The 26,123-nt window shown below is 37.5% G+C and overlaps 2 protein-coding genes across 2 annotated transcripts; both read right to left on the reverse strand.

Moving 5' to 3' along the window:
- Positions 1-11,812: 11,812 nt before the first annotated feature.
- On the reverse strand, positions 11,813-12,553 carry LOC142620387 (uncharacterized). Its single transcript, XM_075793761.1, has 2 exons — positions 12,474-12,553; positions 11,813-12,140 (listed from the first exon to the last, which is right to left on the reverse strand). Exons 1-2 carry the CDS (start codon positions 12,551-12,553, stop codon positions 11,813-11,815), a joined length of 408 nt encoding a protein of 135 aa, XP_075649876.1.
- Positions 12,554-18,952: 6,399 nt separating this feature from the next.
- LOC142619157 (aspartic proteinase CDR1-like) lies at positions 18,953-20,131 on the reverse strand. Its single transcript, XM_075792237.1, has one exon. The coding sequence runs from the start codon at positions 20,129-20,131 to the stop codon at positions 18,953-18,955; it is 1,179 nt and encodes a 392-aa protein (XP_075648352.1).
- Between the last annotated feature and the right edge of the window lie 5,992 nt (positions 20,132-26,123).

The raw sequence follows: 26,123 nt of genomic DNA on the forward strand, positions 1-26,123 counted from the left end.
TGTGTTTTGTTTAGTCTAAAAAAAAAAAAAAAATCTTTTGACTAGCTTGAGGTCTATGTTTTGAGTTTGTTATACTACTCTTGCTTAAAGAATTTCATTGCTTTCATGCTCAATTTATTGCACATGCACGTAGCCACTCAAACACAACTTCTTGTTGAAGGATAAAAATGATTAGAAAATCTTGATGATAACAATGTGGAGACTGTAACCCCTATGAGTTTTGAGCAAATCATTATTTTTGGAGGGTTATTTATTGTTTCTAATCTTAAAGTTCATTTGGAAGTGCATAACATGTTTCCCTTGTTGTAGTATCATTGTTCTTTCTTTTGGCCAAGAAAAAAAATCTAATTTTATGCCACACTTGAATCTTTGGAAGTCATTGATGTTGAATGAACTATACTAGTCTTTGAGAGATGAGATTAGGCCATTTTTGTGTACTTTGAGCCATATATGTGTTTTTCTTTTTCTTTCTTGATACATTATCGCTAGTCAGCCCATTGAGCCTTTTAATTAGCCTTTCTTTCTTAAAGCTCTTATCCATAGTGTTTCAAGATAGAATTTGATTAGTTTGTTTCAATATGGTGGTTTGTGTGAGAATTCAAAGAAGGAAGAAAAAAAGAAGTCAAAGAAAGAAAAAAAATTCTAGAACAAGGAAAAAAAAAAAGAGGAAAAGTGTCAAAAAGAAGAAAATAAAAAGGGTTCTCATCAAATTTTGAGAAGTGAGATGGAAGGAAGGAGTACTACTTTGAAGAAGAAGAGTTGAAAAAAAAATGTTGAATGGAAATTCCAAAAAGTGTTGACATTCCAACTATCTTGAAAACACTTCTTATATTTACCTTCACCCATTTTTATTTCATTCCCTTTGCTTTTACCTTACATTACGTCCTTATTTGATTTTGAAGATTGTGTAGTTCAGATATTGATATGACTAAGAAGAAAAAGGTGCGGTATAAATATTTTTGGCATCCTTTCATGAGACTACTTGTTCTTTCTTGATTAAGCGTTTTTCATGTGATTTATATATAAGGTATTTGATTTTGCTTACATTATTCCGCTCACATATGTTGTTGAGAGTGTTACACCTCATTTCAGAGTGATTTCATTTGTTGAGTGATAACACCGGAAAGATTTGAGTTGAAGCATACTTTCAAATAGAGATTCGAGTCAAGTTTATTCTAAAACTAAGAGTATGTTTGGGTTGGCTACCACTTTTCACTCACATTGAGTTTTGATGGCATGAGAAATTTCTTTAGCATTTGTAGTGTTTTTGAACTTGAACTAATCCTCTTTGCAAAAGGCAATTGAAAAAAAAAAAATTGTTTGATTTTCTTTGTTTTGTTTATTTTAGTATTCACTCTCTGAATTTTGTGGGTATATTCCCTGTAAACCCTCACGAGACTACAACTCATCCACTAGTGTAAGCTAGGGGTTTAAAGGCTTGTTACATACGCTAAATGCAGTCGAAATTTCCAGCGAAAGTGGATTAGTTAGGATTTTCTTTTTCTTTGTTTTTTTATTTCTTTGTTTTGTTTTACTCTTTATCTATTTTGCTCAAGGACTAGCAAAATGTAGGTTTGGGGGTATTTGATGTGCATTGATAATAGCTTAATTTTGCATATTTATATCATTGTTAGAAAGCATTATCATACTTATTTTGAGGTAATTCATGCATTTTATATTTGGTTTTGGAATAAAGGTGAATAATTAATTTTGTGCTTAAGTGAATCTTATTGCGTGAATTTATCTTTTGTAGGAGAATGGAATTAAATAAGTGGATTTGTGCAAAGAAGAAAGCTAATGAACTTTACTTTTACCAAAAGTCCGAATTCTGACGTTAAATGGGCCAAAATTGTCAGTTAAGTGAAGCCTAAAAATCTGAAATTTTCTCCAAACGGGAATTCAACTTATAATAGGATTCCTTGACCTATTTAAAGGCTCTTTAGGGCAAAATTCAAGGGGGGCTAGTGTTAGGGCTAAGGGCTGAACATAGAGAGTACAGCTACTTCTTTGGTTTTCTTCCATGACAGTTAGTTTTATTTTATTTGTCTAGTTTAATGTTTAGTATTTTATTCTTGTGTTTTATTTTAATTATTATGAGTAGCTAAATTTATAATTAGGGTTGAGGATGAAACCTTGTTAAGGATTATTATTAATATTTATGTGATTTTATTTTTTCCACAATAGTTGTCATTTAATGATTTAAATTGTTCTTGCTTCATATCAATTGACTAAGATGAGATTCTAGATATGAGTTCAATTATGTTTTTCTCATGATTTAGGATTTGTCTTAATTAATTGAATGCTTGGTTTATTAATTCTTGATTATAAAATTGGGTATCGCTTGTGATTTATCTGTCAATGGATACAATTTATGATTTGATTTTTAAAATTAGATATATCTTGTGATTTGTTTGGCTATAGATACAATTGATGATTTGATTTTATACTTAAGAAGCGAAGAAGAACATGCTTTTGATTTTTAAAATAAGGATTTTAATGAGAATATTTTCCATGATAGCAAGATTGATTTCTAGATTATCATGTAGTGAGTTGGGAAAAATTAATGATCATAAATATATGCTGATATGACTTACAAGGCGGATTCCAAAACCTTAATTCCTTTCCCTTGATTGTTTACATCTTTTTACTGTTTTATATCTTTTGCTTAGTTTAACTATTTGCTTAACTTTATTATTTGCTTAGTTTATTTACTTTCAAAACAACCAATTTTTATTAAACTAGATTAGGATTAATTTGATTAAAATTTAATTAATTTTCCTACATTCATTCAAGTCCCCATGGGTTCGACCTCGTTCTTGTCAAATTATATTTCGGTACAGTTCGTACACTTGCAAGTATTTTAAAATTTCACAACAGAGCCAAAATCTTGGAGTTAAGATAACCCTACTATCCTACCATAGACCTTAATGATAAGGGCATTTGACCAAGGAGCTTCGATGTGTTGCTTGAGAGCTTTAGAAAGCTTTACAGCAGCAAATCCTTCCCTGAGCGTTTCAACCTCTGAATCGGACTCCATTTCATCTTCTACATACTTCGAGAAATCAAAAGCTTGAACACAGGCCCCAGGGATTTCCCCTATGAGCTTATCTTTAAAGGACGACGGTGCTCCATTGGAGCCAACTAGAGCAAAGAGATCATTCCCATGAGGAACAGTCTCTTGTATTGGTTCCAATGAGTGATATTCCTCGACTTTCTTGGTGCTATGACGTAGCTCTGCTTCTTCTTCGCGAGAGAGCACTTGAGAGAACATCCATACTCGTAAAAATGACCTCTTCTGAGCCCTAACCATAGTTCACTTTACTGTCCATATAACATTACAAATTTAGACTTCTTCATTTGGAAAGATTAAATTATGCATATAATTTTTACTTTAATGATCTGAGAAATTAATCCTAACAAAAGATGACACTGAAAAGGAAACAAAGGGGAAATTATTCATACTGATAAGCTAAGTAATTAAAATTAATAATTACTTTTAAAAGAACACGTTATAAGTGCTTGGACTCATTTATAGAAGTAATACATAGAACAAAATATGCAATGAATTTTAATTATTTAATAAACCCTTTCATAAAGGATTTGTCTTTGGTTAAACACCCTGGAATAGAAAGGTAGGTTCATAGTAACTAATAAATGGGGTAGATTTTTATCAAGATATTCAATTCAGTCCTTTAAGATAGTTTCAAAATTAACCCACCAAAACAAAACAATTGAATGGCATGGTTGTAGATTTTTCACAACAGAAAAATCACATACCCAAAGATGCACTAAAAACCCTCTAATATTCACAGCCATAAAACCCAACTAGGAAAACACCCAATGATGAAAGAACCCATGGAATCCAACTGAAATTGAACCCACACACCCAAACAACACAAACATAAATAACAGAGAAGTGAGACAGAACCAGATCGAGTGAATGAATGAAATACAGAGAGATTTCAATAAAACGACACAAAATGCAAGAAGAAGATTGAGGATTCCTCCCCACCCACCTTGTACACAATACCCACAATATCAAAATTGATTATGATCCTTTAAAGAAACCTTCACCTGAGAACACAAGAAGCCTTATTTCCCATTTTGCTGAGCTATTAAAACTTAAAATAGACGTATGTCAAAAATTTAGAAGAGAAATCTAAAAAACAGTACCTACCTACTGTATTTAAGTATTGCCCTTATTTTAACAATTGGGCTTAATTGTGTAATAAAGTAGAATTGGTCATAAGCTGCATTTGCTCAACTGTGTTTTACACGTTTTGCAAATCTTGTGATTCAAATTTCAAAATCTCACCTTCCATCCACTCTATGGAGAACAAAATTGTTGTTTGAAAAATACCATCTAACTTTGAATGATTTTCTCAATTTTCTATAATAATACCATCTACGTTCAGTGTACCTGTACCCTTCAGCTATTGGCAACAAGTGTTCATGGGGATCCAATGAATGATGACTTTGTCTAATTTTGCAAATCTTTGTAAGAAAGCAAAATCGAATGCTGCTCATTGCTAATAGTAATAGGAATCACCGTGTAACTGAGGACAACTCAAAGGACTTCATGTATGAAGAAAGACTATACCTTAACAAAACGTTTTCTTGCTATGGGATTATACACCATTTTCAGAAAAACTCCACAAACCTCGTACTAATTTGCATTAGGGAACAGATTGGCCTACTTACATATTCAAACGTGTTGTCCTCGCATGACAATGACAGGGAAACCAAAATTCAAAAAGTGTTGAAATAAAGCAAATGCACGCAAAGAAAAAGATAGATTGTGATAGTAAAGATTAATTCATCCATTGAACGAGCAATATCTTTCGTTCTCACTGATAATTTTTGTTGTTACACTAGTGTTAAGCAATTTGAGACAAATCAAAGTACGTTAAACATGCTAGATAGGTTGGTCTCCTCTCCTCTTCTACATAATCCAAATCTAAACTATATATAGATTTAATCAAGCAAAGTTATCTTTCTATACATTCATATAGGAACATACTGTTGTAGAGGAACATACTGTTGTGGTTGTTCCATGGGATATGATATGGGGTATCTTAGTTTATCTTAAATCCTTGTTATTTGTGGGTTACCGTTAATTCAATCAATGAAAACAATGAATTGAGGATTTAATTTTGCATACGCACACCCAAAAAAAGAGAAATAGAAAATACAATAGATTTAAATCATATCTATCTATCAAAAAAAAATCTACGTTATTTTCATGTAATGAGAACACAATTCCAATACCCAACCCAAAGATTAAAAAAGAGAAGAGAAAATTAAAAAAATAACAAAGCAAGTTCAATAATGAAAAGCACATTTACACATAGCCTGACCTACTTGTAGACTAGGGTTATAAACAAGTGAACACTAAACACACAATTAATGTGGGATAAACATCCCCTTTTTTTTTTTTGAGTAAACAATAATACTTATTAGAACATACACGAAGTATTGATTTATAATTACTTTCTTAAAACTTAGATTAAATTAAATAAATCTCAACTATTATCTTGGGTATGACTTACCTACAGTTCTTTTTTAAAATGAATCTCTGTTTGTTTTAATGAGAGACTGCCACATCACTCATTAACTAAATAAAATATGAAGATTAAAACTCACTAGCACTTGCTATTATATATTTAAAATAAAATGACATGTCCAGTTAAAAAAGTAGTAGAGGTAAGTCAAATCCTATCTTACCACCGCACCAAGAATAAATGATTGAGAGGTGGGGGGGGGGGTAAGGGCTAGGGTTCAAGTCTCCAGGAGGGAGCTTCACACACATATACTTTTAAATTAAGCTAGAGTAGAAATTCTATCTTGTATAAAAAAAAAAAAAAAAAATCTTATCTTAAAAAGGTAGTCATCAAAGCTATTGAATGTATATCATTTTCATTGGTAAAATGAGAAATTAGAACAAGAATGGAGGATCACCAAATATGACACCCTATTCAATGAAAGTGATACAAAATGAGAAAATAAAATAATTAGATTCGTATGATTAGATCTTGTAAATTTGGACCTAAACATGTTAACCCATTCGAATTAAAACCAAAAATTAGGGTATGTGTAATAGAACTTTAATCTAATTAATTATTTTTTTACCCATATATACCCAATTTCATCGGACCCAACCCAACCCATGAGCCTGTTAACTTTCCAGGCTTCATTGATCACTTCTTTGCATTCTAGGTGAGTGGACCTTTTTCTTTTTTTCTTTTTGATAAGAAAGGCCTTCTAAAGTACATAATGTGGGAGAGAACGGACCCATTGTATGTTGCCTAATGCTCCATCTAGTGGCTCCATAACAAAATCATTTCCCTTCCTTTTGTTCATTATGCATGCCCAGTTTTTCATAGAAGGCTGGACCTTGTATTTGGGCTCACAATTTACTTGTTTATGGGTTTTGAGTATCCTACAAGGGGCAGTTATGGGGCGGGCCCATTGAAGTGCCTAGTGCAGTAGCTAGTTTCTCTCTCTCTCTTTCTTTGAAAACTCTCTTTCGTATGCTCGGCTACTTTCTCCCTTTCTTACCTCTCAAATGTCTAACCCTTTTTCCCTCTTTTCATCACATATTTATAGCTTGAAGGTAGTGGATTGAGTCATGATTACCTTCTAATACCACTCGTGTGATTGGGGTCCAATTTGATTATTCCTGACAAAAATATGTTTTTGTTAGAAATAGGAGTTGAGACATTGGGACTGGGGCTGGAGTTTCCCAAGGCATTCCTAGTCTACTGAGGTATAACTGAGCATCATCGGTGCACGTGCTGACTACAGAGATCATCCTGCTGTGCATCGAACGCCCAAATGATGGGCTGATGCCCCTGGGCCGCTTAATGGTTAACCATGAGAAATGGTGGGCCCATGGCCGGGCACTGTTCATAGACCTATTTTAGTTTGGGCCCAGGGAAAATGGGCCCCTTGCCATATGCCGTACATTCATCATGCGCCCTTCGGCACTTAATATTGCCTAATCCAAGACTTAGTTCTAAAAAAAATTTGGTCATGATATTCCTCATATTGGAGCTGCTTTTGTTCTCTTTTCTGTTAACATCTTTTTTATTTACTTTGTGGGTAGGAATAGGATCTTAAACTTAGAGACATCTCATCCCATGGAAGCTGTCAGCTATGCTACTCTAGGCAGCCCCCAAAGTCCAAAGCCATTTACATAAGCTAACCAGTAACAATTTGTTAAACGAAAAGAAATATATATATCATTTCCGATCTATACTCCTTTGAGTGGCCCAGTTCCTTCATTCCTAAGGGGATAAAATTAGTAGATTTCCAAATTCTAACGTGTGTATACATACACACACACACACACACACACACACACACACACACACACAAATTTCAGTTAAGTTAGAAAAAATTAAAGGAAGTATCCACATAATAAATATAAATTATCATTCTTGATGATGCCGAAAAAATCACCAGTAAGTTGTAAGCACTCTTCAAACCGAAGCAACACCTGCAAAAAGAAAATAGAAGACCTAACAGAGAGCACCGGTGTGGTGCCGACCAAAAACCCTCCGAAGGTCAAGTTAGAGTCTTTTTTGCAACCCTAGAGTGCCAGAGTCGAGATAATTATGCGTACCTTTATTTATGAGGGTTTTGATGTATTTATAGTGGTGCAGGGTTAGCATCCCTACCTCAGTTACAAAGTTCTTTCCTTCTAGGATTAGAACTCCTTCCTTTCGAATACCTTCTATCAAGGCTAAACGTGCGATGCAAGAATTCCTCTTACACACGTTTTATGTGGAGAATAATGAAGGTCACATCAGCCCTAATTATATAGCGTGAACCCTTATTTAAGACTTCATGGAAACATTCCTAAAAGGGCGATCCCCGCATTATATCCATCCGTCCACTGTTGATCCGTCATCGTTGGCCATGTTGAATACTGTCAACTTTACGTTGTCATACCTACCAGGTAAGTTCATCAAGATCACTTTTTATTCCCCTTCAGTTTCCCCCTCATTCATGAGACCGTCACGTATCCTTCGCAGTTTCATGAAATGACGGTTAGCTATGACACTTGACGGGAGTGTTTTTGACGGACAGGCTGGAATGCGATCATAAATTCATAGGGACACGTGGGGGTACTTTACTAGTTGTTTGCTGGAATCGATGCGTCCCTTCGTTTATCGCGCCGTTCCCTCTATATATACTACCCATCACTTTCATTTTTACACTTTTAGAGAATTTTCTGCTGTTCAGAGCGCAACCGTCCACCTTGTTTAGAGAGCAACCGTCCACCATGTGTGATAACAGCCGAGATCCGGTGTTCTTTTAGCTCGTCTGTCACATTTACTCGCCGTCTACCTATAAGTACCTTTTTTACTTAGTTTTTGTTTTTTACTTTACATGTTGGTCATATCGTCGGTACAGATCTAAAGTCTTAGGTTTCCTTTACCCGTCATCTGTAGGTGTTAGATGTCTAGTGAGGTGTCAAGTAGTCAGTCCTATGCCCGTGAGGGAGCGGGCTATGAAGAGGTGTTCCCATCAGGTCAAGCAGACCAAGACATCTCTAGCGGGGAGAGGGAACTGTCAGCTAGCTCTCCTTCCCATGTGGAAGATGAAGGGTAGGATGGGGACGGGTCAGAGTATGACTCGAACGACGACCTAGATGGTATAGATCCACCAGTCCAATCCGTCATAGGCCCTGGTGGTTTCAGAGTATTCGTCCTGCTCCCTTTATGGACGGTGAACGACTTCATTTCAACCATCAAGCCAGCGCACTTCAATACGTTAAGGCAAAAGTATCAAATACCCGACACCATATCCATCCATCTTCCATTTAAAACAGAGAAATGTTATTATTACGGTCTTGAAGACGTCGGGGTTTATGAGTAGATGCTAAAAGCTGGCCTCCGTTTTCCCCTGAGTGCATTACACCGTCGTCTTCTTCAATACCTGGGTCTGGCCGTCACACAGATTTCACCGAATGCATGGAGAGTTTTTCTGAGTGTCGACGTGCTGTATAGTGTAATGTCCGATAGGGCGAGACGGTTAACAGTGGAAGAATTCTTTCATTGTTACCGTCCATCCGAGATTACTAAATCAAAGGGCATGTACAGCTTCGTGGCGAGGAGTCCGGTACTTAGGCTGGTGTCCGAGACCCCGGACTCCAATCGTAACTGGAAGGGTCGATACTTCTTCCTTCAAGGAGATAACTGGATATGTCATCCAGGTGATGACGACTACATGCCGGTAGATAAAACATGGGGGATAATGCCCCCGTCTGGTATGAGCCCGTCTTGTTTTTAACCGTCCCTTTTTATGGATTTATTCTCAATTTTGTTTGTTTGTTTTTTATACAGCGAAGGACCGTCCACCTGTTACGACAGAACAGTTTGGTTTTTTGGAGAAGATCTTTCAAAAAACTAAGTTGTCGGAGAGGACTTGGTCCAAACTTGTCACCTTAGACACGATGCACTGGTATTGTGATGGTCTAGAACCCACAGCTGCAGCCCGTCGATACAACGCAAGAGTGTTCAAACGTAAGTTCTGAAATCCTTCCATTGTTACTCTAAGTTATGCACCTTTTTTACCATCTCCTTTTGCAGAAATGGACGATGCAAGGAGACGGGCTATTATCAAGCAGCAGGCAACCAAGAAAAAGCAAGGAGGCAATGCTCCTAAGACGGATCCGTCTCATCCTGCCACAAAGAGACCTTCCACTGAAAAGTCAGACCGTCACAACAAAAAACAGAAGCTGGTGACGGGGTTACCTGCCGGTCAAGGGTCCGGCATGGTGAGGCTACCTCCCAAGTTGGGAATAGGCAAGGGTAAAGGCCTAATGACCAACCCAGACCCCGTCAAGGAAAAGCCTCCCGTCCTGCTTCAGGAAGATCCCCAGTATGTCCTCCATCGAATTGGGTCTATAATAACGGAAGAGGACTATGAAGATCTCGAAAACTATGCTACCGAGGCTATGGGGGAAACCTGTTTGTTCAACTTAGCTCAGGTCAGTATCCGTCGCATATTTACTCCGTCTTGTACCTTTATGCCTTGAACTAATTGAAATTGGCGCAGGGGGTGCTTATGGCCAAAGGCTTGTTTGACCGTTGCCTGGCTCAAGAGAGAGCTCTTGAATGGGTTCGCGCCAAGGTAAAGGTGACGGCGGAGGAGCTAGACGAACTAAAGTTTTGGAGGGTTTGTCATGAACAGAAACTGAAACTATCCGAGCAGGCTCGTGAGAACCTGGAGAAAGAAGTGGAGTCGCTAAAGGAGACGGTTAAATCTAATGACGATAAGATTCATCAAGCGAAAGTTGAAGTCGTAAGAGAATACCGCGACTCCGACTCCCTTCTGGCCGAACTTGGCTCCTTGTTTAGTGACGAGTTTGACGACTGTCTCCGTCAGGTGAAGGCTTCATTCCCTGATCTGGACCTAGCTCACATCAACATCGATGCTGAGGCCTAGACCCCTGCTCACCCCGTCGACTCTGAAGGGACGGAGGAACTTTTTGGCGAAGTTCCTAGTGATGACGTGGTCACCAAAGCTGAAGAAGAAACCGTCGTCGCCGACACCCATCGGTCATTGATAGAAGGTCTTGAGAATAACGAAGAGACCGTTGTGGTTCAAGACTAAAGTAGATATTGTAGTGAACGAAAACAATTTGTCATTGTCTTTTGTAAACCTTATTTTGGTAACGTGTATGACTTTTTCTTTTTATAATCTAGTTGGTTTTTATTTTTCATCGGGCAATCCGTTCATTTTGTGAACTTTATTGTACTTTTATATTTCTTAGATAACCCGTCCATATCTAGACTTGATGCATTTTCATCTTTCTTTAGATGATCCATCCACCTTGTGGAACTAATAACTTTTCATCCTAGTTGGATTATCCGTCCACTATGCGGACTTGGTAGATATTCATTCATTTTGGACTATCCGTCCATTATGTACATCCGTTCATTATGTAAACACATTTTCATACTTTTGGATAATCCGTCCACTGTGTGGACTACACATTTCGACCCTTTTGGGTGATCCATCCACTGTGTGGATATGGTCGAGTTTCATTTCGATGATCCGTCCACAATGTGGACTGTAGATTTTCATCATTTTGGATGATCCGTCCACTTTGCGGACTTAACATACTTTCATCCTTTTTGGATGATCCGTCCACTATGTGGACTTTACATATTTCGACCCTTTTGGGTGATCCGTCCACTGTGTGGATATAGTAGATTTTCATCTTTTTGATGATCCCTCCACTATGCGAACTTAGTAGAGTTTCCTCCTGGTTGGATGATCCATCCATAATGTGGACATTGTAGATTTTCATCCTTTTGGATGATCCGTCCACTGTGTGGACTTGGTAGATTTTCATCATTTTTGGATGATCTGTCCACTATGTGGACTTAGTATGAATTCGCCCACTTTGTGGACTTTAGTAGAGATCCGTCGACTTTGTGGACTTAGTAGAGATCCGTCCACTTTGTGGACTTAGTATGGATTCGTCCACTTTGTAGACTTAGTAGATTTTGAGCACAGTACATTTCATACATTTTAAATAAAAACTCTTCTCATTATGACATACCGGTAGGCTATATTGTTCATGAAAAATAAAAAACTTTGGCTTTAATAAGTAAAAACTATGACTGTTTGAAAATAAATTGGAAACGAGGAGGTAGATGTTGTCTATGCCCCTCGACTACTGGTAGTATTTCTTCAAGTGCTCTGTGTTCCATGGATGGCTCAATTTTCTTCTGTCTAACGTCTCCAAGTAGTACGTTCCCTTCCTATGCCATGAAATGATTCCATACGGTCCTTCCTAGTTAGGATCCAGTTTTCCTTGGGAGGCATCCTTTGTAGCGCTGAGTACTTTTCGTAAGACTAGATCTCCCACCTGGAAATCCCTATGCCTAACCTTGGAGTTGTAATGTTTTACCATCGTGTCTTGGTATCGCGCTAGTCTTTGTGCAGCTGCTGCCCTGACTTCGTCTACAAGGTCAAGTTGTAAACGCAAAGCTTTGTCATTCTTGCTCTCATCGTAGCTTTCCACACGGTAGCTTGCTAATCCTACCTCTGCCGGTATGAGGGCCTTAGTACCATACACCAATCGAAACAGTGTCTCTCCTGTCAGTGTTCTCGTCGTTGTCCTGTATGCCCATAAAACGCTTGGTAGTTCGTCCGGCCAGATGCCTTTTGCCCCCTCGAGCCGGGTCTTGATAATCTTCAATAAGGACCGGTTCGTGACTTCAACTTGTCCGTTGGCCTACGGGTGGGCGGGCGATGAGTAGTGATTTTTTATTCCAAGTTGAGAACAAAGTCTCTTAATGTGTCATTGTCGAATTGTTTCCCGTTGTCTGAAACGAGCACCCTCGGAATTCCATATCTGCAAATAATACTTCTCCACACAAAGCTACGGGTGTTTTTCTCCGTAATAGTAGCTAGAGCGTCTGCTTCCACCCATTTGGTGAAGTAGTCAATACCAACCACCAAGAACTTCAGCTGCCTCACTGCTGTTGGGAATGGACCCATGATGTCTAACCCCCATTGTGCAAACAGCCATGGAGTCGTCATAGGGGTAAATTCTTTTGTCGACTGCCTAATGAGATTGCCAAATCGTTGACACTTGTCGCAAGCTCTAACGTATGTATGGGCATCCTTTTGCATTGTTGGCCAATAGTATTCTACTCGGAGTAGCTTGTGCACTAGAGACCTTGATCTAGAATGGTTTCCACAAACTCCTTCATGGATCTCCCTCATCACATAGTCTGCTTCTCCGCAGCCGAGGCATCTTAGATATAGTCTGGAGAATCCTCTTTTGTATAGGACGTTTTTAATCAAGAAAAACCAGGCAGCTTTAACCTTCAACTTCCTTGTGTCTTCTTTGTTATCGGGCAGCTTGCCTTCCTTGAGATATGCCATAATTGGAGCCGTCCAACCATCCTCATTGCTTACCTCCTATATGCTAATGTCATCTAATAATGATGAAAGCTGGACGAAGGACAATACCTGTTCAGTGACGATCATGGGTTCGGCCAAAGCTACCTTTGCGAGTCGGTCTGCTTCTTGGTTCTCCTCTCTTGGGATTTGAATCATCGTGAATTGGAGGTCATTCGTTCAACCCTTCACTTCCCCAAGGTAACTTTTCATCCTTTCATTCTTATAATCATAGCTCCCATTAACCTGACTAGCCACGATTTGAGAATCGGAGTAGACGACCGCCTTCTTAACTCCTACCGCTATTGCAAGCTCTAGTCCCGCAACCAAGGCCTCGTATTCCGCTTCGTTGTTAGTAGTGGTGAAGTCCAGACGGATCATGCATTCAATCTTGTCTCCTTTCGGGGTATGGAGTACGACTCCAACACCCCCAGCGTGCTTATTGGAAGATCCGTTTATATGAATTCTCCATATAGGCGTCTCTTCTGCCCCCTACTCTTTTGCAGTAGTGAATTCGGCAACGAAGTCTGCCAATATCTGTCCTTTCACTGCCGTCCATGGCTGATATTGGATATCAAATTCACTTAGCTCGATCGCCCATAGAGCCATCCGTCTAGCAGCTTCGGGATTGCTCATTGCTCTCCGTAAGGGTTTATCTATCAAGACATTTATGGTATGTGCTTGAAAATATGGCTTGAGCTTCCGAGCCACAGTCACAAGAGCAAATGCAAGTTTTTCCATCTGAAGGTATCTCTCTTCTGCTCCTCTTAGTGCCCGGCTTATAAAGTACACGGGCTTTTGTACCTTTCCTTCTTCTTTGATGAGAGCTGCATTGACCGTGGCTGAGGAGATGGCAAGGTACAGGAACAATTCTTCCCCCAGCATAGATGGGCTAAGCAACGGCAGAGCGGAGAGATATATCTTTAACTCTTTAAATGCCTTTTGGTACTCGTCTGTCCATTTGAAAGATCTCTTCAGTGTTCGGAAGAATGGGAGGCATTTGTCTGTTGCTCTTGATACGAACCTATTTAAGGCTACTATCTTCCCGGTCGAGCTTTGTACTTCCTTTACCGTCCTTGAAGAAGACAGTTCCATAATCGCCTTTACTTTCTCTGGGTTGACTTTAATGCCCCTCTAGGACACCATAAATCCCAAGAATTTTCATGCGGTTACTCCGAACGTGCATTTGTGCGGATTCAGCTTCATTTTGTATGTCTGAAGAGTATTGAAAGTCTCCTGGAGGTCCCTCAGATGATCAGACACCTTTACGCTTTTTACCAACATATTGTCCACGTAAACCTGCACGTTTCTGCTGATTTGGTGCGCGACCATTTTGTTCATCAATCTCTGATACGTGGCTCCCATGTTTTTAAGCCTGAAAGGCATTACTTTATAGCAAAAAAGCCCCTGGCTTGTTACAAATGAGGTTTTTTCCTGATCAGTCTTATCCAATTTGATTTGCTTGTAACCGGAGAAGGCATCCATGAAGCTCAAAAGTTCATGTCTTGCGGTGGAGTCTACCAGGGTGTCAATGCGTGGGAGTGGGTAACTGTCCTTAGGGCAGGCTTTATTCAGATCCGTAAAGTCGACACACATTCTTCACTTCCCATTGGAATTCTTGACCATTACTACATTTGCCAACCAATCAGGGTAGTACACCTCGCGTATGAAGTCTGCTTCTTGTAGCTTATGCACTTCTTCTACTATGGCTCGATCTCGTTCGGGGGTGAACACTCGCTTTTTCTGTCGTACTGGAGAGAAAGAGGGTAATGCGTTCAACCTGTGAACTATGACTATTGGATCTATTCCTGGCATGTCCTCGTGACTCCATGCAAAAACTTCTTGGTTTTCTTTAAGGAATAATGCGTGCGCTTGCCGGACTGTTTGGTAGGCGAGGGTGTCGATTCTGGTTGTTCGGTCGGGCCTAGAATCATCCAATTGTACTTCTTCTAACTTTTCCACCGGTTCTGCCATTGTTCTCTGTTCCTCGATATTCATTGCTTGTAGGTGGTCATCCATTTCCATCATGGCGACATAACACTCCCGTGCAGCCACTTGATTTCCCTGCAGTTCTCCAGCTCCGTATTCGGTGAGAAATTTGATCATTAGATGGTAGGTAGAAGTGACAGCCTTCCATGCATTGAGAGTGGGCCATCCAAGGATGGCGTTATACGCTGAAGAGCAATTAACCACGAGAAAAGAAACATCCTTGGTTATTTGCTGTGGGTAATCTCCCACCGTCACAAACAACATGAAGACGCCTAAAGGATAGACCCTTGTTCCTCCGAAGCCAACAAGAGGTGCATTCGTTAGGACCAATCATTCTTTAGCAATCTCCATTTGCTGGAATGCAGGGTAATAGAGGATATCTACTGAGTTTTCGTTGTCTACCAAAACTTGATGCATGTTGTAGTCTCCTGCCCTTATGCTGACCACGAGCGCGTCGTCGTGTGGGTGGTGAAGGCGTCGCGCATCCTCTTCCGAAAACTCGATGCTGGGGCAATCCCGTCGTGTTGCTTTTAGTGAGGAACCTATCGACTGGACACTTTGAACCGTCCGCAAGTAGGTCTTTCTAGCCTTTTTGGATGACCCTGCAGAAGTAATGCCCCTTACAATCATCTGTATATCTCCTACAGGTGGTTTGGGACGCTCGTTTTCCCGTCGGGGATTCTGTTCCTAGAGTTGATCCATTTCTCTCCTTCCTCACAAACCTCTGCAACCTTCCTTGCCTGATAAGGGCCTCAATTTGTTGCTTCAAGTCATAACAGTCCATGTATCGTGGCCATGATCCCCATGAAAACAGCAGTATCTATCTCTTGGCCTCTTGTTCGGATCTCCCTTCAGCTTGCCAGGAAACGTCAAGGTTCCTTCATCTTTGATCTGCATTAACACTTGGTCAATTGGGGCTATGAGGGGGTTGAAGTTTGTAAATCTTCCCGTAGGTGGTTTGGGTCGTCGATCTTCCCGTCGTTCTCTAGTCCTTGCCATTTTTTGTCCTTTGTCCGGTTGTGTATCTTCCTGTCTTTCCCTCTTTCTAGGCTTGTCCTCTCGATCTAGCAAGGCATCCTCTGCATTCATATACTTTGTCGCCCTGTAAAACACATCGGACATAGTCTTTTGGTCATTCTTGTACAGAGAAAACAAGAACTTACCCTTTCGTAGCCCGTTTATGAATGCTGCCACAAGTATCTTGTCATCTACCTCGTCTATCAAAAGGGCTTCCTTGATAAAGCAGGCTATGTATGATCTTAATGTCTCGTCTTCTCGTTGCCTAATATTCAACAGACACGCAGTAGACTTCTTATGCCGGTGACTCCCGATAAAATGTGATACGAACTGTGCGCCTAATTCCTTAAAAGTGCTGATGGAATTAGTGTCAGCCTACTGTACCAGTCTCTCGCAGGCCCTTTCAAAGTGGTGAGAAAAGCCCTACACATGATTTCGTCCAGTACGCCATGAAGATACATTAGGGTCCTGAAAGATGCCAAGTGATCCAATGGGTCCTTGGATCCGTCGTAATTCTCCACGTGAGGCATGCGAAACTTTGGAGGAAGGGGGCATGAATTCACAAGCGCTGTGAAAGGCGAATCTGTTCTATGGACTAGGTCGTCCAGGTCGCTGGAGACTCGTCCTCTAAGAGCGTTCATCATCACATCCATACGTTCCCTCATCTCCTGCATCTTAGCTACTATGTAAGTCGGCAAGGTGTCCGAAACGAATGGTCGGTTGGTCTCCTGCCGCTCCGGTCTAGTCGGAGCGTTGCTACCCTCAGGCCCTTCCGCGTTCCTTCCTTCTGGACTAGCACCTTCTTGGTCTTCCTCAGGTGCACTTTGGTGTGCATTCCTTTGTCGCAGTTGCTCTTTTAAATCACGATTCTGCTTGGTGAGGCGCTCAACCGCCGCTGTAAGCATTTGGACTTGCCTCTCTAGAGCTGTGGCGTGCAGTTCGTTGCCTTGATTGTTGGTTGTTGCCATCGATCGAGTGAGTACCATGCAACTTTTTGTCTCAGGAATAGAGCAAAGGCTAAATAATCTTTCCCACAGATAGCGCCAACTGATGATGCCGAAAAAATCACCAGTAAGTTGTAAGCACTCTTCAAACCGAAGCAACACCTGCAAAAAAAAAATAGAAGACCTAACAGAGAGCACCAGTGTGGTGCCGGCCAAAAACCCTCCGAAGATCAAGTTAGAGTCTTTTTTGCAATCCTAGAGTGCCAGAGTCGAGATAATTATGCGTACCTTGATTTATGAGGGTTTTGATGTATTTATAGTGGTGCAGGGTTAGCATCTACGCCTCGATTACAGAGTTCTTTCCTTCTAGGATTAGAACTCCTTCCTTTCGAATACCTTCTATCAAGGCTAAACGTGCGATGTAAGAGTTCCTCTTACGCACGTTTTATGTGGAGAATAATGAAGGCCACATCAGCCCTAATTATATAGCGTGAACCCTTATTTAAGGCTTCTTGGAAACATTCCTGAAAGGGCGATCCCCGCATTGTATCCATCCATCCACTGTTGATCCGTCATCGTTGGCCATGTTGAATACTGTCAACTTTACGTAGTCATACCTACCAAGTCTGTCAAGATCACTTTACTGATGATGCTGAAAAAATCTCCAGTAAGCTGCAAGCACTCTCCAAACCGAAGCAACACCTGCAAAAAGAAAATAGAAGATTTTAATAGAGGGCACTGGTGTGGTGTCGGCCAAAAACCCTCCGAAGGACAAGTTAGAGTCTTTTTTGCAACCCTAGAGTGCTAGAGTCGAGATAATTATGCGTACCTTGATTTATGAGGGTTTTGATGTATTTATAGTGGTGCAGGGTTCGCATCCACATCTCGGTTACAAAGTTCTTTCCTTCTAGGATTAGAACTCCTTCCTTTCGAATACCTTCTATCAAGGCTAAACGTACGATGCAAGAATTCCTCTTACGCACGTTTTATGTGGAGAATAATGAAGGCCACATCAGCCCTAATTATATAGCGTGAACCCTCTATTAAGACTTCTTGGAAACATTCCTGAAAGGGCGATCCCCGCATTGTATCCATCCGTCCACTGTTGATCCGTCATCGTTGGCCATGTTGAATACCATCAACTTTACGTAGTCATACCTACTAGGTAAGTCCGTCAAGATCACTTTTTATTCCCCTTCAATTCTCATAGTTTATACTTATCAAAAGAATATTATCTTATCGTTCACATATATGTATCACCTTTTCACAATATATATATATATATGTAAATTATAAACCGTATATAATTAAAGGGACAAACATGCTATGAGTATGAGAGAGAATATATGTATACAAACCTAATTATATATACAACCTAATTAAGGAGCTGAAGTTAGGTACATTGTAGAAGAGAACAAACCATATAGTGATCCAAAACTCCCTAGTCCAAGGTCAATGATGTATTTGTGCAAAATTAAAGAATTCAAGATATACAAATCCCGTAAGAAATCAAACTAGCCTCGCCTTCTTTGATAACTAGACATGAATCTCTCTCTCTCTCTCTCTCTCTCTCTCATTTAAAAAAAAAACATGAATTTCATTTTTAGGCGAAGACAAAGGTACCTAAACCACCATAAAGAGCAGGATTGCCACGTAACCTAAAGTCATTCACAAAACATTATTTTTTATTTATTTTTTTTTTTTTAGAAGAGACAAAACATGGTTTGAATTAAACTTTTTCTAAAACTTCGGTGACGGCTTTCTTTGATGATAATCAAGTAAGTCTTCCATGGAGAGAGGGAAAATAAGTATTAGAGTTCCCTAGGTCCAATCCAAAACAATTAATGAATAAAAAAAGAACATATAAAGCTTACTTTATATTTTTTAACAACAAAAGAGGAGCGATCACTAAAAACATTTCTTTAAATTGCTGGAAATGTGATTGGATCGAAACGAAAATAAAGCCTTTTTTTTAATTTAAAAAAAAAAAAGATAATTAAGATATATTTATGAAGTATAAGTAGGTATATATCTTAATTCCATTGATCATATAGGTTCCATGAAAGTGGCAAACTCTACAGTTTGGCGCAATCAGTTGGCTTGAAGGAGACCATCCTTGTTTCCAAGTCATACCCAATCAAAAAATTTGCTTGAACATTGCTGCCATACACTCCTGTGCCATCCTTAAAATCCAACTCAGTATTTGCAATATTTGTAATTGCAAAGCAATAATATTCATATTCTTTAACTGGTCGATTGAAAGTATGTATAGGCTTTAACTCCACATCTGCACCTACAAAATGGACAGTCAATATTGGTCCATTTTCATTAGTAATTTCAGTTCTATAGCAAAGCCGTGTTCCCAAAAGAGTGTCATTTTTAATGGGATCAATTGAAATCTGCTCCTTCACTTCCACCACTAAGCGATCATAAAAATCTGGTGGCAAAGTCAATGGTGGTGATCCTGAATCGATACAAATGTTGCCCTTAGAAACCTTACCTGAAGAGTTAAAGGGTACATATGTGTCTCCAACACTAATTCCTTCTAGTGTCACATAATATTGATCTCCACCTACAAATGGTGTTGAAACCACACCATCACCCACAACTTCACTGCCATTGCCAAAACTTATCTTGCTTGTAATACTAGGATCAGTACCATATGGCAACATGCAATAAGAAAACCTCTTGCTACCAATTTGTGAAACGAAGGACAAAGGCCCTGCTCCTAACCCAATGATTCCCATCCCAGGGCCTTCATAATGGAAGCTGCTTGTGTTGTGTGCACATCCAAAAGCAATGTCAAAGGAAACAGCTTGCCCTGAGGTAGAATTAATGGTAACTTTTTCTTTGGCCAAAACACCTTTGGTCAAACCAGAAACATATCCGTACTTGTAATTGCAAATATTTTGAGGAGAACAAGTGGTTTCATCCAATAGTATACGACATTCTTCTGATTGACAAGAAATTTCGCGGTATGTGGACGACCTTTTAGAATCGAACATGGGATGAATCTGTTTGAAGCAGGCATCACAAGGTAGACATTGTGTCCACACAAGGTTACTACCTGTATCGATAGAGCCATAGATGTCAACTGGTGGAGTGCCAATTGAGAACTTCATGAGATTGTCATTTCTGTCTGGTATTAATTGTGCTTGGGGAACATTATGAGCTTTAGCCAAAAGGACTATAACATAATATGAGAGAATAGAGGCAACAAGGAAGCATGAATGAAATTTGACACTGCTTGCCATTGAATTTCAGGCTTTGGGAGAGAGTCACAGAATGACACAATAATGGCCAACAAAGGCCTTTATTTACCCATACGATTAAACCAAACCCATAACAATTACCCTTTTTTAGCTTTATCAGTTACTGGAAAATTTCATATCCACCCAAATTTTCTTCTTCTTAACAAAATTTAAAACAAATAACAAAAAAAAGTGCAATAATATCATAACATATCTCTTGTTCCTTGGAAAAATAGGTCATCAATCCTTATTTAATTCTTCCAAACTAAAAAACCTTATTTAAGAATAAATTTTTTTACCTAGGACCCTCAGTTCAGCATGAAAAATCCTCCTTTTTTATTTTATGAAAATAGACATAAAATTTTGTTTGGCTTTGCAATTTATAAGGAACTGCTTTTCTTTTTAAGACAAAGACAAGATTTTCTAAATAGTAGGATGCCACTTAACCAAAAGGCATTTCCAAAACATGATTTGAATTTAAACTTTTAAACCTTCTGTTCATCCAATTACTCTACCAAAGAGAGGAAAAATACTTAAAGAGTTTTCTGGTGCTAAACGAGAATAAATGAAAAGAAAAAGTATATATAAGGTCTAATGAGTCATATTTGGTGTGTGAGTGTATTTCCTTATCTTATTCTCCTTCCCCTATGTGTGTGTGTGTGTGTGTGTTTCTCAAATAAAAAAATATACTCAGTGTTGTCAAGTCATCCCGCATCGGTAAGATGTGATATTGAGAAAGAGTTTATCACTTATTCTACAACACTAACTACTGCATGTAGTTTTGGTATTAGCGTGTAAATGTATTCTCTTATCTTATCCTTCTTCCCTTATATATGTGTGTATGTGTGTGTGTGTGTTTCTCAAATAATTTTAAAAAAAAAATTCACTTAAATCTAAAAAGTTGATTTCCTAATCTCATTATATTAGAGTAAGAAATATTGTACCCTCTCTTCTCAACTCCTGTGGCTGCTGGAGCCCCTCCCACCTCCTCCCCCCCCCCCCCCCCCCAAAATGACAAAAAAAATTTGGCAACTTTACCCAATAAAATTTCACCTGCCCGCTAACAATATCATTGACCATTTTAAACAAATGCAAAATGCCTATAAAAAATTACTAATAAGAAAATCTCAACAAAAAAAAAAATTAAAAAAATAACAAGTCCAAGAAAGATTAGCCCAACCACAAATTCACCGAGAGAAAAACTAAAGAAAATTTAGCCTCGTCATTCAACCAATTGGACTGGCCCTTTAAAAATTTTAACCAAAACCAATCTGATCTTACATAGCAAATTCCCAAAAACATTCCATCAAAATAAATAATTATAAATTAAAAAAAAAAACATAAATAAGAAATTGAGCAAAGGCAGTTGTTGCTTTTGAGGAAGGCAGACCAACTAAGGAAGTAAGGTATGAGACATAACAAAGGCAGGGAATACGACACCACTTTAGGCACCAACCATCAAATCTAAGCAAAGCAACATGGTGTGTGTCTATATGTGTGTGTGTGTGTGTGTGTGTACACACACATTTAAGCAGAGGCAAAGCCTCTCTTTCTATTATTCTCTTTTTAATTAAGACTATCTTTAACATTCTATTTTTTTTTTTTTAAGTGAAATATTTTCTCGTCTTATGAGTTTGGACCCATAGTCTAGGTCTCTTTTTATTTATTTATTTAAATAAATGACGCAATTAGTAATCACTCGTGTGACCATGCACTAGGTGAATATGAGTAATGAGTGGGGTTTTTTTTGGGTAATATATGTATATATGAATTCTATAAAAGTGATTTTTTTTTTTTAATCTATCTCTTTTAAATCTTTTCTTAAAAAAAAAAAAAAAAACTCTTTTATTTGCTAAGTGATGAGGCTATACTATCTTTTCTGTTACAGACCCATTTGCTAGGTGTCTTCTTCTTCTTCTTTTTTTTTTTTTGGTAAATTGCAAATTACACCCTTGAAGTTTGGGGTTGACTAAATTTTACACTCCAAAATTTTGAAAACTTGATTTCACACCCTGAAGTTTGATTCTATTAGCAATTCACCCTCACGGTTAATTTCTGTTGTTAAGTGACACATCATCATGCCAATGTGTTTTATTTTTGACAAATCAGCCTCAAAACTATGTCATTTTAGTGATGACCAAGCAAAGAGATAGCATGCATCAAAACTACATAGTTTCAAAGCTAAACTTAAAACAAAAACCTTCCCCTAAATGGCACTGTTTCAGCCAAAATCCTAAAATCTAAAAACAAAAACTCACCACAAAAAACTATAAGTTCCAAGGTTGATTTGTTAAAATAAAACACATCAGTATGTGTAGATTCAAGGAACTCTTCGTATATTCCAGATGTTCTTTGATAACAATGTGTAGATTCAAGGAACTAGTCTCGCCTTCTTTGATAATTACTAAACATGAATATCTACACATAATTAAAGAATTCAAGATATACAATTCACGTAAGAAATCAAACTAGTCTCGCCTTATTTGATAACTAAACATGAATCTCTCTCTCTCTCTCTCTCTCTCTCTCTCTCTCTCTCTATGTGTTTTATTCTCCCTAATTATAATAAAAAAATAAAAAAAACAGGAATTTTCTTTTTTAGGCGAAAACAAATGTACCTAAACCACCATAAAGAGCACGATTGCCACGTAACCTAAAGTCATTCACAAAACATGATTTTTTTTTCTTTTTCTTTTTTCTTTTCATTGAGAAGAGACAAAACATGATTTGAATTAAATTTTTTCTAAAACTTCATTGACGGCTTTCTTTGATGATCATCCAATCAGTCTTCCATATATAGGGAGAGGGAAAATAAATAGATATATATAAGAGTTCCCTAGGTCCAATCCAAAACAATTAAGGAATAAGAAAAGAACATGTAAAGCTTACTTTATATTTTTTGAACAACAAATTAAAAGAGGAGCGATCAGTTCTTTTTTTTTTTTTTTTTTCGCAGGATTAATAAAGTCTCCAGAAAGACCAATCCTAGAACTTGTTTACAAAAAAAAATCAACTATCTTAAAGTAAATTGTGATCTTGATACGGTGATAACAAGCAATTATTATAAAGTGTTAGGACAAAACCATTAGGAGACCACAAAAAACTAATTTATGTCTTAGCTTAATGATAAAAGACAATCGTTATAAAATAGACGTCATAGGTTAAAATTCTATTATATCTATTATATATATTTATACACATATATATAATAGAATAATAACGTGTAAAATTTTGAGACCTCAAAAACTAATGTGACAAAATATTATAAAATTAATCAAAATTGAATGTCTTCCATTTATATACATTATACTTTTTAAAATTTGAAACCATTGCAAATTATAAAAAAATTACATAAGTTATCAACGTTGTTTTAATGAATTTTAACTATTCTACACAAATTAAGACTGTAAGTACTCAAAAAGTTAAAAGTCCAAGCCCACTAAGAATAGTAATATCTTGTTTTTTAAATCAAGCTCAAACCATAGAATTTCTTCAGAGAGTGAGAAAACAGACTTCAAACACAATACTAAACTAAGCTTTAGTCTATGGCCGAAGATTCCCAAATAACTGACAAACGTAACTTGAGTGAAAATTATGAATAATGCTCTCCCCGGGTTGGTCCGAGGGGATGTTTCTTATAAATGATTAGTTCAACTTTTTACTAGATAATACACTATTCACTTTTCTATTTTTCTATCTTACAGGGAAAAAGAGCCTCCCTCTTCTAGGAGGTTCCCTCCCTTTTTATCCTTCTTTTTTGCATCATAACCTTCCACCTGTACGCCTCAAAACATTCCTCAGGATACTTGTCCTATCACAGCTCTGTTGAAGGTGGTAGAAGGGGCTACTAGTTGTGAAGTCATTGTTTAAGTGTCATTTCCACATTAGCACAGCTAATATGGTTGGTATGGAGCATTTAATGCGGAGGTGAGAGGTATATCTTTCAGGAAACTTCCGGCCATGTCCCTTGCTCCTTCCATGGTCCCTTCTTCTCTTCCTAGACCTTCGTAAGGTACTAACTACCCTGTTTCTGATTCCATCCTTGGGTAGGTGAACTCCTTAGATATTACTCATCTCCTAAAGCTAGCTTATACAAGCTTCTTCAAAGTCCAATCCTCTCTGCTACTCGGACCCCCCACAAAGACGGTGCAACTATTTGGTGTAACTACGATTTCTAAGACTTCATTTTTATTAGGCGTAAATGTATTTTTAGTCCTTATATTTTGGTTTTTTTCCATTTTAGTCCCTACATTTTAATTTTACCACTTTTAGTCTCTAACCCTTAGTTTTACCTTTTAATTGCTGTTGTGTTGTGATTAACTATGGTGTGGAGTTGTTTATTTGTTTAGGTTTCTACTTGTACCTATTATTCCACACATATATTGTTTGGGTATAAGCTTATATTAGTTTAATTTGAAATTAGAGGTCTAAACATTCATTAGTATTTTCTACGTTAATTGAACTTTTAGATAGTTTAAAAATGTTAAGGATTTAGATTTGACAAAGCCACAAAGAATACTTAGTAGATTTGTCAAATCCAAATTCTTGACATTTTTTGAACTATATAAAATTCGAAACATGATATTTGAATTTTAACGGTCATTCTACGAGTATAAGTGCTTGTGGAGTGTAGAGGGCAATGACTGAGATTCAAGTCTTCAGAAGAGAGCTTCACACATATATACACTTAGATTAGGTTAAAGTAGAATTTTTATCTTGTATCAGAAAAATTTAATAACCTAAATTCAAATTCAAATACCCAAATCATGTCATCCAAATGTACCAAAATGGTATTCATTTATAAAATACTTTTACAAACTTTTTGTGAGAAATTAATAATAATAAAAAACTGATTTATTTCTTTTAATATTTTTTTATATTTTTCATAAAAATAGTATTAAATTTTTTCTAAAATGGTTCATTAAACGCTCTAGAACCAAAAGAAAATTTAACTTTTATATTATTTGTCATTATCAGAACCAGAAGGCATTCAACTCCAACATCAGATTCTCCACCTACGTAATTTTCTATAAGCAAGTGAATATAATGTGCTTCCTAATCAAATGAGCATCGCAAATCTCAGTTAGCTAATACTTACAAAGTTGTACCATATTCTAGGTTTTGCAAAGGTCTAATATATTCTCCTATAATACATCATCAATGTTCTTCCAAGTAACTTTGGAGTTTTCAATAAAATTGATACCAAATAATTGATGAACTTTGAATGAGAATCTTTATTTTTGCACCAATGATTGTTGATTCCACGTTCATTTCTCTAGTCCGTATAGATTCTTCCACGTAATTTTGGAGTCTTCAAATAATTTTTTGAAGTTTCAAAAACTTGGAGGCTTCACGCTGCGATTGAGTTATAAACTTAATTACTATCATAACCTTACCGTATAAGAAATGGTTTCATGTTTGCATTATTATTTTATAGTGCATGAAAGTTTATTACACCAACATAACCATAAAATAGAATATTTTATCAATAAATAAATTTTAAGCATCATGCTTCAAATTTATTAATTATGCACTTGGTATAATACAAGTGCAATGATATAATCTCACCTACAGTAGTGCCAACGGGATTTATTTGCATTCATAAATAATAATAGTAAGGTGAAAATAATATAGTAAGATGAAATTTTTTTTTCAATTTCTAGAATTTAAAATTTCTCAATTTATTTGCGTCTACGCCAGCCAACCCAATCAAGTAATTTTTTATTTAAAAAAAAATACTTTTATGGATTTATGCTTTACAACTCTTCGTCAGCAATTATTCACTCTATTATTTTTGCATTTTTATAACTGCTTGTTCCAACTTTTTGCTTGCCTTGTAAATAGAGAGTCAGGTTGGAAACTTGTGTAGTAAGAAAAGCCTTGAATGGCATGTAAAGGCATGCCCAATTAAGTTAAGTCCTTAGTCCTTACTCATGCAGATCTATACCCTTGCTCATTCTCTAGAAATCGAATCTATAACTTATGTCTTAAATGC

Source organism: Castanea sativa, chromosome 12, assembly GCF_040712315.1.
Source record: "Castanea sativa cultivar Marrone di Chiusa Pesio chromosome 12, ASM4071231v1".
NCBI classification, from domain to species: Eukaryota; Viridiplantae; Streptophyta; class Magnoliopsida; order Fagales; family Fagaceae; genus Castanea; species Castanea sativa.